The sequence below is a fragment of the Atta colombica genome, unplaced genomic scaffold (assembly GCF_001594045.1).
Source record: "Atta colombica isolate Treedump-2 unplaced genomic scaffold, Acol1.0 scaffold30, whole genome shotgun sequence".
Lineage (NCBI taxonomy): Eukaryota > Metazoa > Arthropoda > Insecta > Hymenoptera > Formicidae > Atta > Atta colombica.
This window is the reverse complement of record NW_017259404.1, coordinates 788,493-801,295: the sequence shown is the minus strand read 5'-3', so window position 1 is coordinate 801,295 and position 12,803 is coordinate 788,493. Positions and strand designations below refer to the sequence as shown.

At 32.2% G+C, this 12,803-nt stretch overlaps 2 protein-coding genes across 2 annotated transcripts; one reads left to right on the top strand and one right to left on the bottom strand.

The window, feature by feature from the left end:
• The first annotated feature begins 554 nt into the window (after positions 1-554).
• On the top strand, positions 555-2,634 carry LOC108690224 (CDC42 small effector protein homolog). Its single transcript, XM_018197412.1, has 3 exons — positions 555-615; positions 1,499-1,779; positions 2,041-2,634. The coding sequence occupies exons 2-3, from the start codon at positions 1,522-1,524 to the stop codon at positions 2,047-2,049; spliced, it is 267 nt and encodes an 88-aa protein (XP_018052901.1). The 5' UTR covers positions 555-615; positions 1,499-1,521; the 3' UTR covers positions 2,050-2,634.
• A 749-nt stretch (positions 2,635-3,383) lies between these two features.
• LOC108690225 (protein spaetzle-like) lies at positions 3,384-12,803 on the bottom strand. Its single transcript, XM_018197413.1, has 7 exons — positions 12,474-12,803; positions 9,408-9,545; positions 8,699-8,849; positions 7,315-7,580; positions 4,837-4,908; positions 4,598-4,701; positions 3,384-4,011 (listed from the first exon to the last, which is right to left on the bottom strand). Exons 1-7 carry the CDS (start codon positions 12,525-12,527, stop codon positions 3,783-3,785), a joined length of 1,014 nt encoding a protein of 337 aa, XP_018052902.1. The 5' UTR covers positions 12,528-12,803; the 3' UTR covers positions 3,384-3,782.

Below are 12,803 nucleotides of genomic sequence, written 5' to 3'. Positions count from 1 at the left end.
TATATTATATACATTTTTAATAATATTATATTATATTTAAGAATAAGTTCTTCAATATTCAAATTCTTATTTAGAAAAAAGATTGGAGAACTTTCTTAAGCAGAAAGTATAACATAATGCAGCTACAAAGAACGGATGTATAAAGATCCGTGGGCAAATCGCGAAGAATAGTGAAGAAGAAGCGATCGTGTGAAACGGACCGCGCGTCTGACAGCGCTCGTGTCAACATCGCGAGCCGACTGAGTTTGCCAGGTTTGCCTTTGTTTCCATCGCCGCACAACAGCCGCCTGGATATCTTCCAATATCCTTACCTTCCTCCAGTGTTTACGGTGTTTACGCTCGCAGTGAACAATTAAACGATGTCCTTCGCAATCGCGAGCCACGCGTTCCACGGAAATGTTTGTTTTGCTCGACTCGTCGGCTGTTGAGACCGGTCGCAACCGTTGTCCATCAACTTAACCTCTACACCGCGAAAATTAACCTGGAACGCTGTGAATCCGCTGATTTCGCTCCGCGAGTCGTAGTCGTGGACTTCATCCAACTGCTCGTCCCGAATTGAATCGATTAGAGAAGCCTTCAAACTTCCTTCTTCTGGGTTATCAGGAGATTGTCCAGGTAAAGATCTTGATATACAATAAGCGACCCAGTAAGATTGGAAAAATTACTTTGTAAGTTACTTTTTAGGTTATCTTATATGCGTTTGTTATAGAAATGGAGGGTATTACAAAATTGGAGCAAATGATAAAATATAATATAAAAATAGAATACCCGAACTTATTGTTCTCAATTTCTATAATAAAAAGTTATGACTCTTATGACTCTTATGAGTAACGTGAAAAATAACTTTCCAAATCTTGCATCTCAGTGACCAAATATGTACTTGTGTCATTTGCACAAAATTTTATTTGTTTATTTTAAATACGAGAAATTCCTGTATTCAGTCAAAGCGGATCTTAGTGCTTAAATATTTCTCTGTGTATGTGAATTTATATCTAATTCTGCAATTTCTGTGGCAAAATCTTTTTTGTGAGTGAAATTAGAGCAGTAATATCTTTTATTAAATTGACAAGCAATTAATAATTTTTGATGCTATATAATAAGTATATCTTTATAAGAATATTAATAATTAGAATTAATGAAAATCTAGGAGCAATTTTATTTATTTTATTTATTTTATTATTATTAATAATCTCAAATACTTTTTTAAATATAATATTGTAATTTAATTGAAATCTTTAAATACAATTAAATTATAATGTAATTTTTTATTATTATAATAAATTTTATCATGTCCCTTAGTCATAGGCTTTTTTGTATTTGTTAAGAGTTTGTTTAAGTTCATCTTTAGATGCTATGTAGTCAATAAAATACAAATAGAGCATCTGAAGATGCTAAATGTAAAGAAATCTTTAATATAAAGCTTATGAATATGGATGTAAGTTTCTGAATATAAGTCCGATCAGTGAAGATGTTTACTTCACTTTTGACATTTTTGCAGGGATACGTGTGGATACATGCGAGATGGCCGGCAACAACGAGCTCTGGGTGCAGTGTTTCACGTGCTGCCTGACTCCACGGCCAACGAGGAATAACAGGCGGAACAGTGGTAGGCCGCATCAGAGGCTCAGGATAGACCGAAGCATGATCGGTGTGCCCACGAATTTCAGACACACAGCACACATCAGCAGCGGCGACATCGACATGTCGATCGCTCAGCTGGCCGACCTCCAGGCGCAAATGCAGAGGAAGAGTGGTTTCGATACCGATTTCAATGCCAAGGTATGACTTGAGCCTTTTATCAATCCCAGATCCTGCTTTCTCAGACCAACACAAAGTCTAAAATCACAATACAAGACATTTTAAAGATGTTCGAAAGAAGAAATTTAGAATTGGTAGAAAAAAAATAGAATAAATTATTTGTTTGAAGCTTTGTTAATTTTATTGCGGGCAATCTCTTGTTCCCGTATGTAAAATACAAGTTTTCTTTTTTATTTCTTTGCCAGAGCTAATCAGTTGAATTGTTTTCACTTTCTGTCGCAGGCATGCTGAGGATAGCTTCGTCAATGTCGCAGCAGGATATTTAACACGATAGCGGCGGAGAAAGCTTTATTAGCGGAAGGACGACTGATGTTTTCTTTTTGATATCCATGTTCCTTACTCGTCTGATGGATGAGCGCATTTCTTCCATATGAACAAGATTGCATTTTGCAAGATGCTTAGAGAATCAAGACAAATTTATGTACATTGGACAAGTCTCTGACTTCCATTTGGAACGGAAAACTGCCAGAGTTAATCATGTTACAGCGTACAAATAATCATTTACGACTTTATACCTCTATGTTTTTGACTGGAGACGCATTGCGTCTAAAAATTTAATATTCTATAATCGTATTCTATAAATCATGTGCCTTTTTGTCGGCGATCTGACGTTCCGTGCGGAAAAAAATATGTACACAAGAACGAGGAATAGATCGTTTTATTTGTAAAATTATTTGTAAGATTTAGTAGACGTGTAATTAGAGTATAAGTAAACGTATCACATAATATCACATAATATAATTCTGTACACGTAATACTTATCCTATTGTCGAATATTGTCGCATATATTAATAATACAAGAGAGCATTAGCGATATTTATAAAACGGTGTAGTTCTTTCAGACACTTCCATTCCTTCGTTAATCGACATGATATCGACGTCACCAATTGTTCTCGGCTCGCAAATTCCTTTGTGGTATCAACTTCCTTCATCTTCTTTGTATTTTGGACACGGCAGTGTGGTCCTCCGATTCATAGATGTAATACAAATAGATCGAGCTTAAGGCACGAACGTTAAGGTCTGAACGTAGAAAGAGAATAAAGACAGGAAATAGTTTTTATTTCTTTCTAACGTGGAAAAAGGAGTAACCAAAAACCGCTGACGACAACTTCGACCAAGCTCGACAATTAATTTAATCGACCGAATTGTTTACAGCAAAATTTTAAATTCTATTCAACTGTATTCGTTGCTCTTAATATCTAATTCTTTTTTTTTGAAATAAAAAATTAGTAACAAATAAGCGAAGAAGTGAAGGCCATATTCGGTCAAAACGAATCTTGGTGCTTAATATTTTTGCGTGAATTTTCAGTTTATGCGAATTGTATACCGATTACATTAGTTTACAAAATTGCAAGAAGATATGAAGATTATTACTAATATTCTATTCTATATGAGCGATAATTTTCTATGAACCATAATCTATCATCAAAATATTTCCAGGATTTTGAGATATAAGAAAAACATATTTAATTATATATAATAAAAAAGAAAGACTTTTTCCAATAATAGTGAAGTTTGATTAAAAACAAGTTTTTTATTAGAAAACAAATCGAAAATGTTGATGGAATTTTTCTGATTCGAACTCGGCGTCCCAAAATATGTTTAAAAAAGTTAGATCTTTTTTGCAGTAAGCAACTTCAAAATTTGTAAACTAAACTAGTGTTATTTGTCGGCCTTGAAACATAGTTCTGAACTGAAACTGGAGTACGTAATATCACAAATTAAATTGACAAGCAATTATAAAAAAATATCGCCCCATAATTTTACTGTTACAGTTAACGACAACAAGCTTGATGTAATATCATCAGAGTTGATACGATAGAGTCATTTTGAGCATCCTATCTGTGAACGTGCGACGTACCGAACGTCTGCATAGACACGAATGAAATGGAAAGAGTCACTCCATTATATTTTCTCCTCGCTCGACCTAGCTTCATTGACGTGAAAAAAGCACTTGATCTACTTTATTGTGTTTGATTGACTGGCAGATTTAGTCTCAGTCCCAGTCTAGCTGTGGGATCGCCGGTAAATTTCACGTGACAACAGCAGCTCGATGGAAAGCGGAATTGATCCTTGAAGATGTTACCGTCACTTCCCACCGCTGCCAATTCTCGATAGATGTATTTCTGTTTGCAGGAGGTCTTGTAGCCCTCGGCGAAACCTTCGACCATGTTGCACTTCTGGCCTTCATTCCTACAATCAAATCATTATAAATATGTATTAAACGATTCTGTTCCCATATTACTTTTTTTTTTAAATATTAAGTGTGGGAAAAAATTCATGGCGTTTTCCCATTAGATGTAACGGGAAAAACGCCATTAACTTTTTCCTACACCTAACACATTGTTTTAGCAAGAAATGTGTAATATGACATAAATAGAAATACAATTTTTATTAAAATGGAATGGAACTACTGATTTCGCAATCGAAGAAAAGATTTTAATTGATTTTGGAATGAAGTGTCTTACCATTTTTTTTTAATATGACTAGCGAATATAATTATAAGTAGAAATGATTTAATTTCATTTGTAATTAAATCCATTTTTTCCTTTAATTTTGCAGATCAGTTTATAACTTTGCACATTTTTTAAACATTCAATTTGTGATCTAAGGAACCCATCCAGACAATATAAAGTTTAAAATCGGAACATAAGACGTCTTTGAACACTTTTCCATTTTTGGATGTTGTTTAGGAAAGGAGTTGCGTGATATCTCATTAAAAAAATTTTTGAATATAGCTGCTTTCGATTATCAGGTACTCAAATAGAATTGTTCTTACAAACAAACTTCAATGCGTATTCCTTGTTTCAAATCATCTTGATTTACGATGAACAACCATTGATTTTCCTTGTTCTGAGCGGTTTGCGGATATACTACTTGTTCCTGCGAATTTAACGATTAATGATGTTTCAAATGTTATTTACTAATTCTAATATTTATTACACAATGCAGAAGCAATCTAAGGAAACTAAAATCTTATTCAAAGAGAATAATAACAAAAAGATCAAGTTAACTCACACGAATTGGGCAAAGCACTGATTCGCGCGACATCGTGTCTATCCTCTGTTCGACGTCGTCGACGTCGGGCATCTGAAAAAGCATATATACAGTGAGTGCAAAAAGTATTCGTACAGAGAAAATATTTTTAAAAGAACTTTATTTTTAAAAAGTAAATATTATCCAGCGAGAAATGAGTCGAATTGATGTCGAATCGATGATTTCAACACCAATTCGACATCAATTTGATGTTTAATTGATCATTTCTTGCTGGGTAATTAACAATTTGTTCAAAGAATAAAATAGATTGTATGTTTCTTAAAATTATATATACCAAAAAGATGTGTATTAATTATAAAAAAATATATCATCTGAAAAATAAGGAAAATATGATTAGTAATAATAAGGAAAAATTAGGAAAAATTAAAAATTCTATTGTGAATGCTCAAAAAGTATTCATACAATCGAGAAATTTAGCTTTTAAAATCAGGAAGCTCATTTATTTAATTAGAACAGAATGTATTCATTGTATAAAATTGGTAATTAATGTTTATTTTTTACAAATAAGATTTTTTTTTATGGAAGATTTCCTTGTACGAATATTTTTTGCTCTTACTGTATGTGCATCCGATAAGATACTTCGCGGAATTTAATAAACGACGTAAATAAAATATTAAATATATTCAAGATTAAAACTGTAAGTACATTAAAATCGGCATAATTTCATCGTCAATCTTGAACGTAAAAATAATTTATACATATATGGAAAAAACAGTTTTGCTGAAATGTCTAACAATTTAGCTAGATACGGATATGAAAATAATTTTGTTTCTATTTTTATAGGATATTTAAACTAATTGCTGGAATATTAAAATTTTTTGCAGTAAATATTTATTATATCAATGTTTAAGGTAAATGTTTAAGGTAAATCAATGTTTACGGTAAATTATTAGGTGTACAACTTTGCTTCCGCCGTTTTTTTTCCGAAATTCGAGGCTTTATTGTAAAAAACTGATTATACATTTATGATTCAAAGTATTGTCCATCGCTGGCCTACTTTCTCCCATCTTTCGGGTAGCGTACGAATCCCGCGTCGAAAAAACTGGTCATCTTTTGAGGCTATCCACGAATCGATCCAATTTTTTACTTCTTCATAAGACCGGAAGTGCTGGTCAGCCAGGCCGTGTGCCATTGATCGAAACAAGTGATAGTCAGAGGGAGCAACGTCTGGAGAATACGGCGGGTGAGGTAGGACTTCCCATTTCAACGTTTCCAAGTATGTCTTGACCACTTTCGCAACATGGGGTCGAGCATTGTCATGCTGCAAAATCACTTTATCGTGTCTCTCGTTGTATTGCGGCCGTTTGTTCTTTCAATGCTCGGCTCAAACGCATCAATTGCGTTCGATACCGATCGCCTGTGATTGTTTCAGTCGGTTTTAACAGTTCATAATACACTACGCCGAGCTGGTCCCACCAAATACAGAGCATAACCTTAGACGTCAAAGTCACCGTTCTTGAAGCGTTGAAACTACTCACGACACGTTCTTTCACTAATAGCGGTCTCACCATAAGTATTTGAGAGCATTCGATGAGCCTCAGCCGCAGATTTCTTCATATTGAAGCAAAAAATTAAAACCTTCCGCAAATGAGACGAGAATTTGTTCTCCTAAACTGACATTTTCAATCGAGAATAACTTTATGATGCAGACACAAATCGACTAATGTTTCTATAGGGTTATGTTGACAGATGCCCAAGTTTATTGTATGACGTCTATGATCTATTTATTTCGACCACCACTTACCGCTAAAGCCATCTATAGGAAAACGGCGGAAGCAAAGTTGTACACCTAATATTAGTGTATGATTCAATTATTAAAAATGTCAAAAATTTTAAATATTAAGCTTTAATGATACATATGATATTCTAAATAAATTTATATAAACAAACAATTAAAGTTGTAAATATATAATTATAAGCTTAATATTAAAAATTTTTCTCATTTCATTCAATAACTGTCTAAATATATATTTACCAATTGTTCAATGATTGGTACGTTTATCTTAAGTGTTCTACATAATCCTTTTGATAATTCAATAAAATTATTTTCAGATCTGTATTTTCTATCTAATTAAATTTTTAGATACTTTAGCAAAACCATTTTTCCGTGTATAATTTGAAATAATGATTTTAATTTAGATTCTAGATCTTTCATTGTCATCATATTGCATAAAACGATAAAAATCGTAGCGTTGAAAAATACTTCAACATCACTTTCGCGTGTCTCGTGCATTGAAAGTTTATATAATACGTCAAGATTATGTCAGTTTCGCAATTCTTTATTCTGTAAAGACATACACATACGCACAGCTGGATAATTATAGCAGCTATAAAATAAATTTCATCTTGACGCAATATGATAAGTTAATGATATGATGAGCTAATAATAAAGCGATCGCTCACGCGTTCTTATGTATGAAAAACAAAATCATTTCTAACCGAATCGACAGTATCGACACTCTCCAGGAATCTCAAACTGACGTTCCGCTGTATCGCTGCGTTCACCAGTTGCCTGGGATAGTCGGCGACGTTTTCGCAGAACGTATTTTTGCGACAGCTCAACGTCGGCAGCATTGGTGTTTCCGACGTTAAGATCCTACCGTCCGGAAAAATAATTTTCTCGTCAGAATTCCTGTGCATTGACGTGCCCGTGTTCCTGTGCGATATATCTGAACTCCTGTACATCGACATATCAGTGTTTGAATCTGCAAAGGAGAAAGATATTAGCAATATTTATTATGAATATTTTTTAAAATCCTTTCACAATTGTTTCGGAATTTCTATATAAATATCAGAATTTTTCACATTTTTCCATGATTATAAATTTTATGATTATAAATTTTTAGAAAATTTTTCAGATTTTTTTATACAATACAAATTGGAATACTTTTCAGACATACTGAGAAAGCCAATATATTTTTTTAAATATCTTATATATGTAAATTTTAAACCTTAGAAAATTTCTTCTATAATTTTCAAAGAAAACTTATAAAAGATATTCTTTTTTAGAAATCTTCATAAAATCAAAAATCTCTCTTAAAGATATTAAAAGTATTTCATATGAAAAATTCTCAGTATATTTCATACTTTTAAAAATGTCACCATCAGAATGGTGACATTTTTAAAATTCTTCAGATAATTTTCTACATAAATTTCAGAAATTTTCATTTAATTTTTATATAATTTAATTTTATGATTTTTTTTAGAAAATTTCTATGTAATTTATTTCTACAAATTTTTTATACAAATTGGAACACTTTTTAGAAATGTAGAAAAAGTTTACATCTTTTTCAGAACTTTACGCGAATTCTGAGATATTCAAAATCTATTTCTCATTCTATAATTTCTGAAGAAAACTTTTATAAACCTGACTAATAAATCTAAGATATTTTTTTAAATCTTTATAAATTTAAAATATGCTTTTTTTTTTAAATATTGCACTGAAAGAAAAGATTGGCTGCTGCAGCAAATTAAGTAGTAAACTATGGCATAGCATTTTTAATTGATTGCTGTAACCAATTAAAAATGCTATGCCATATTTTACAATATTATTTAATTTGCTGCAGCAACCTTTTTTTCAGTAGTGTATAAAATATAAGAATTTTCTTCATCAGGAAATTTCTATAACACACGATATTCAGAATACATGCTATCGTTATTTCGTAAGTTCTCGTCTTACGAAGGAAACCGCAACTTTAAATAGATCGATTGTGTTTAACCACTGGCCTTGACCAAATTATAAATGATTATTAATTCATTCTGGGGAGTTATTGAAAAAGAATGTTGATCACTCGAAATCAATACTTATACAAAATAAACATGCCTTGCAGTGATTTTTTTGATCTTTGAATCACCCTATCGCTCGAAAACTTCTCTTTCGAAGTGTCTCTCTGCATCTGTTCTATCCTTTGTGAACAACAATTGTTGTCTTCATCAATGGTCTTCTGCGGCCATTCTTGCGGTCGCAGAAACACCTAAAATTATTTACAGGTTTTAAAATGCTTCTTACCATCAGATTTATGAGTATCTTTCTAACTAATTCTACCTATAAGCATCAATTATTAAATTTCTTATCAATTTTAATTTGTGATATTACTAATTCCTTTAGGACCGAGTACTAAAAGTTATAGAAAGAAAAGATTGGCTGAATATGGCATAAAATTTTTAATTGGGTTGGCTGCAGCCAATCTTTTCTTTCAATGTAATTAAATTTCGCGAGGATCCAAATTGGCTGCCTCGGTCCTTCACGGAAAAAAAACACAGCTGAAAATTTCATTGATTCAGCAAATCTACAGTCGTAATATACAGACAGTCAATTTTCTATGTTAAAATAGCAAAGTTGACAGCTGAATAACATTAGCGATTTGTTAAACCATCAAATCTTCTTATCGATGTTGAATTCGCGTAGTAAATTATAGATTTGCTGTACCACTCAATTAATTTTTTTTCCGTGTTCCATTACTAAAGCTTTCATTTCCTAATTGTTGTGTATTCACATTTCCGGTCTACTTCGTTTAATATTGTAGAAACACCTGCTGCTCGTACGCCTCTTCGATCGCTCTTGAAATCGACGTGTCCTGCAACGAGGAACTTCCGGCGTCCGGTGATTCCTCCGACACCTCTGAAGAAGAGCGAGGATATCCTTCGATCAGTCGCACCGTCTGGCACACCTGCCGAACGAAGAAGATATGAGAACAATTGGATCTCGATCCACAGGGACTTTTCCTTCTCTAAAAATAAGCCGTTTTCCGCGAAGTATGCGCGCGCGCGCGCTTGAAATTATGTAAAAAACCGTCTTGTTCTTGGATGATGAGGTCGGAATCACTGCGCGCGGCGGGAGAATAGAACGCGATAAGAGAAAGATAAATTATTTCTATACCGAGGTTGAGAGGAGGCATAAGATCCTGTTACAAGCAAATGCATGCAGCCGCGAACGAGATTATATAATGCGGTGTGATTACTCTGCGCAGGCCGCCGGTATCTGAAAGTATTTTGAGAATAAAGGATCATTTATTTCAAAATCAAGACATAAGACATCTTTAAGTTGTCTAAAAGACATCTTATGTCTCCATTTTAGACTTTATGTTGTTTGCGAAACTGCCAACTTATGTTGTAAGTAAATAATTAATCAATTTCTTATAGCTTATGGCATAAGTTAACAGTTTATGACCAGTATAAATAATCCTTAAAAGAGACTAAAGAAAAAAAGCAGATTTTAATGCTTAATAATATTTATATGTGACATTGTGTCGATAGTAGATACAGTTTGTTGAATCAATTAAAAAATCTATTTCTTTTTGAAAAAAAGAAGCTAAAAATGGCTTTATTCTTTTTTATTTATATTTAAATATTTCTTAGTCCATTTCGCTATTCATTTCGAGAATTTTAATTTCATTGACACACTGAAAAAAATTTTATTAAATATTTGTTTGAATAATAACAAATTTACTAAATGTAAACCTATATTAATTTAAGTATATTTTTTTTATTTTAACAATCTAATTATTATAATAAACTAAATACTTTTTATTTTAAATAAATGTTTATTTACTAGTAAGTAAATTTTGTTAGTATTTTCAAATAAATGTTAGATAAAAGTAATTTCAGTAATTTTTTTCAATGTGAAAATATTGATAATTTAGAATAGATATTATTTAAATAATATTAAGTTTAATTTCTACTATAAATATACTTATATTTTATTATACGATTGAGTCAGTTTAATTTTTTCTCCATTTTTATAAGAAAAATCCTATGAAAAATTCAAAACATACGCGTGAGATATTCGATTGCGGAGAACTGTCGCAATTTTACGATATATGAATAGATATTCCCCTCCTTCCCTCCTCCAGTAAATATTGCATCTTAATTTCTCCCATCAACGAAGCGGATCGCCAGGTAATCCCGCGACTTTTCCAGGTAATCCTACCTGTCATTGTTTTATTTACATTCTCGTGCATTTGTGATATATGTGTCACAATACCTTGTGACAACTTCCGAACGTGTTATTTAAATCTGTTCATTGTTGGGAAACCTTGTCAAACTAGTATAAAAGGAAAAAAACTTAAGGCAATATATATTCTAGAAAGAAAGAAAACGTAAAAGAGATAAATAAAAGTGGAATGTGGATGATCGATATTCGTAAAAAGGGGATGACGGGAAGAATTTAGGAACGAACATTCCCCTCACAGAAATCCAATGTGATACTAATTACATTCTAGAAGATAGTAAGTAATTTTTAGTGTATTTTGAATATTAAAGGAATTTAACTATTGTTAAAATAAACAATTATTAATTAATATCTACCTTCCAATAAAAGCGCTGTTGTTCAGTGCTTTAATATATTCAAAATAGATAATTAACTATGCCTTCCAGTAAAGGCACTGTTATTGCTTTACTAAAAATAAGTAATGAATCATTATCTTTCAATAAAAACAATGTTGTTCAGTATTTTTAACACATACACAAAGTAAATAATTAATTACTAATTTTCAATAAAAGCACTATTATTCAATACTTTAATACTAAAAATAATCACTTTATATTATACTTTGCAATATCAAAAGTACTGTTATTCAATGCTTTTAATATTCAAAATAATTAGTAATTAATCACTTTCAGTAAAGACACTGTTGTTCAATGCTTTTAATGCTCAAAATCTATTAATATCTATATTAAATTTCTATAGAGATCATAAAACAAAGAGTTTTTGAATAAAACAAAGAATTTTTGAAAAGTCTATATTTTCAACACAAGCCATAAGTTTTCAATACAACTTCAAAACATAATTGTTTTCATTAACATTTCATTAACACGTTGTCCGAAGGCGTCTCTCCTTTTTTGCAAGAAGAGCCAAAAAACTCGAGCGTTCCGCGATGGTATTGAGATAAAGAGAATAATAAGGACATCGAATATTAATCCTCGCAATAAAATCCTGCACTTGATATTAGTATCATATATACGCATATTCGTATTGTCGTCGATATGTTTCTGCGTCTTTCAATCGACATCACCTCCATGCGCGCATAAATCCCATAAATCAACGACAAGTGATTAACGATTTAAAAATTCGGAGAAAGATAAATATGAATAAACAAATCTAAATACACGACACGGTTGTGAAAATATTCAGCGACTGATCAAATGAAGACACATATCAATTCCAAAGATTAATAATTCTGACAACAAACATGGTAAATAAGAAATCAAATCCGATGATACAATTAATTGTTAGAAATTTTTCTGATTGAAAATAGAGGAACCAGAAAAATTTGATTATATCAATTAGAATTCTGCATTGAAAACAAATTTAATAAATTATTTATTTGAAGTTTGTGTCAATTAAATATTTATTAAATATAAAGATACATTTATTTAGTATAAAAGACATTGATTTAAGAATTATTTCTTTTTATCAGCTAAATATTTACTGGAATTTAAGAGATTTTTTTCTCAATGCGATTATCTCGACTAAAATTATACTAGATTCAACTAAAATTCTATAACGCAACCAACTAGTCCATTAATGCATTCATTACATTAATTCAATTAATTGCATTAAATTCTAATTCTAATGCAACCGATGCACAGTTCCTCACCAAAATGAGTGCCAGATAGACGGTCCACTTCAGACGAAGAGTTCTCGATGTCATCTCAAGAAGTAAAAAGACGCGGAACGTCGTGTAGAAAACGAAGACTTCCCGCGAGAGCTACGCGATACTCGACGATGATCGACGTACGGCCGCTCGTACTTTACTGATTGGAGTGATGGGTTAACGCAATTCCGATCCGAGGGACCATCTCCGTGCGGTCCGAGACAGAATCGACAGGCGGGAGAGAAAGAGAGACGGAGAAGAGGCTGATTCGCTTCCGGTGCGACGTGACTCGGGTTAGGAGAAGAGCGGGGGTGGAACTGACCGCGACTGACC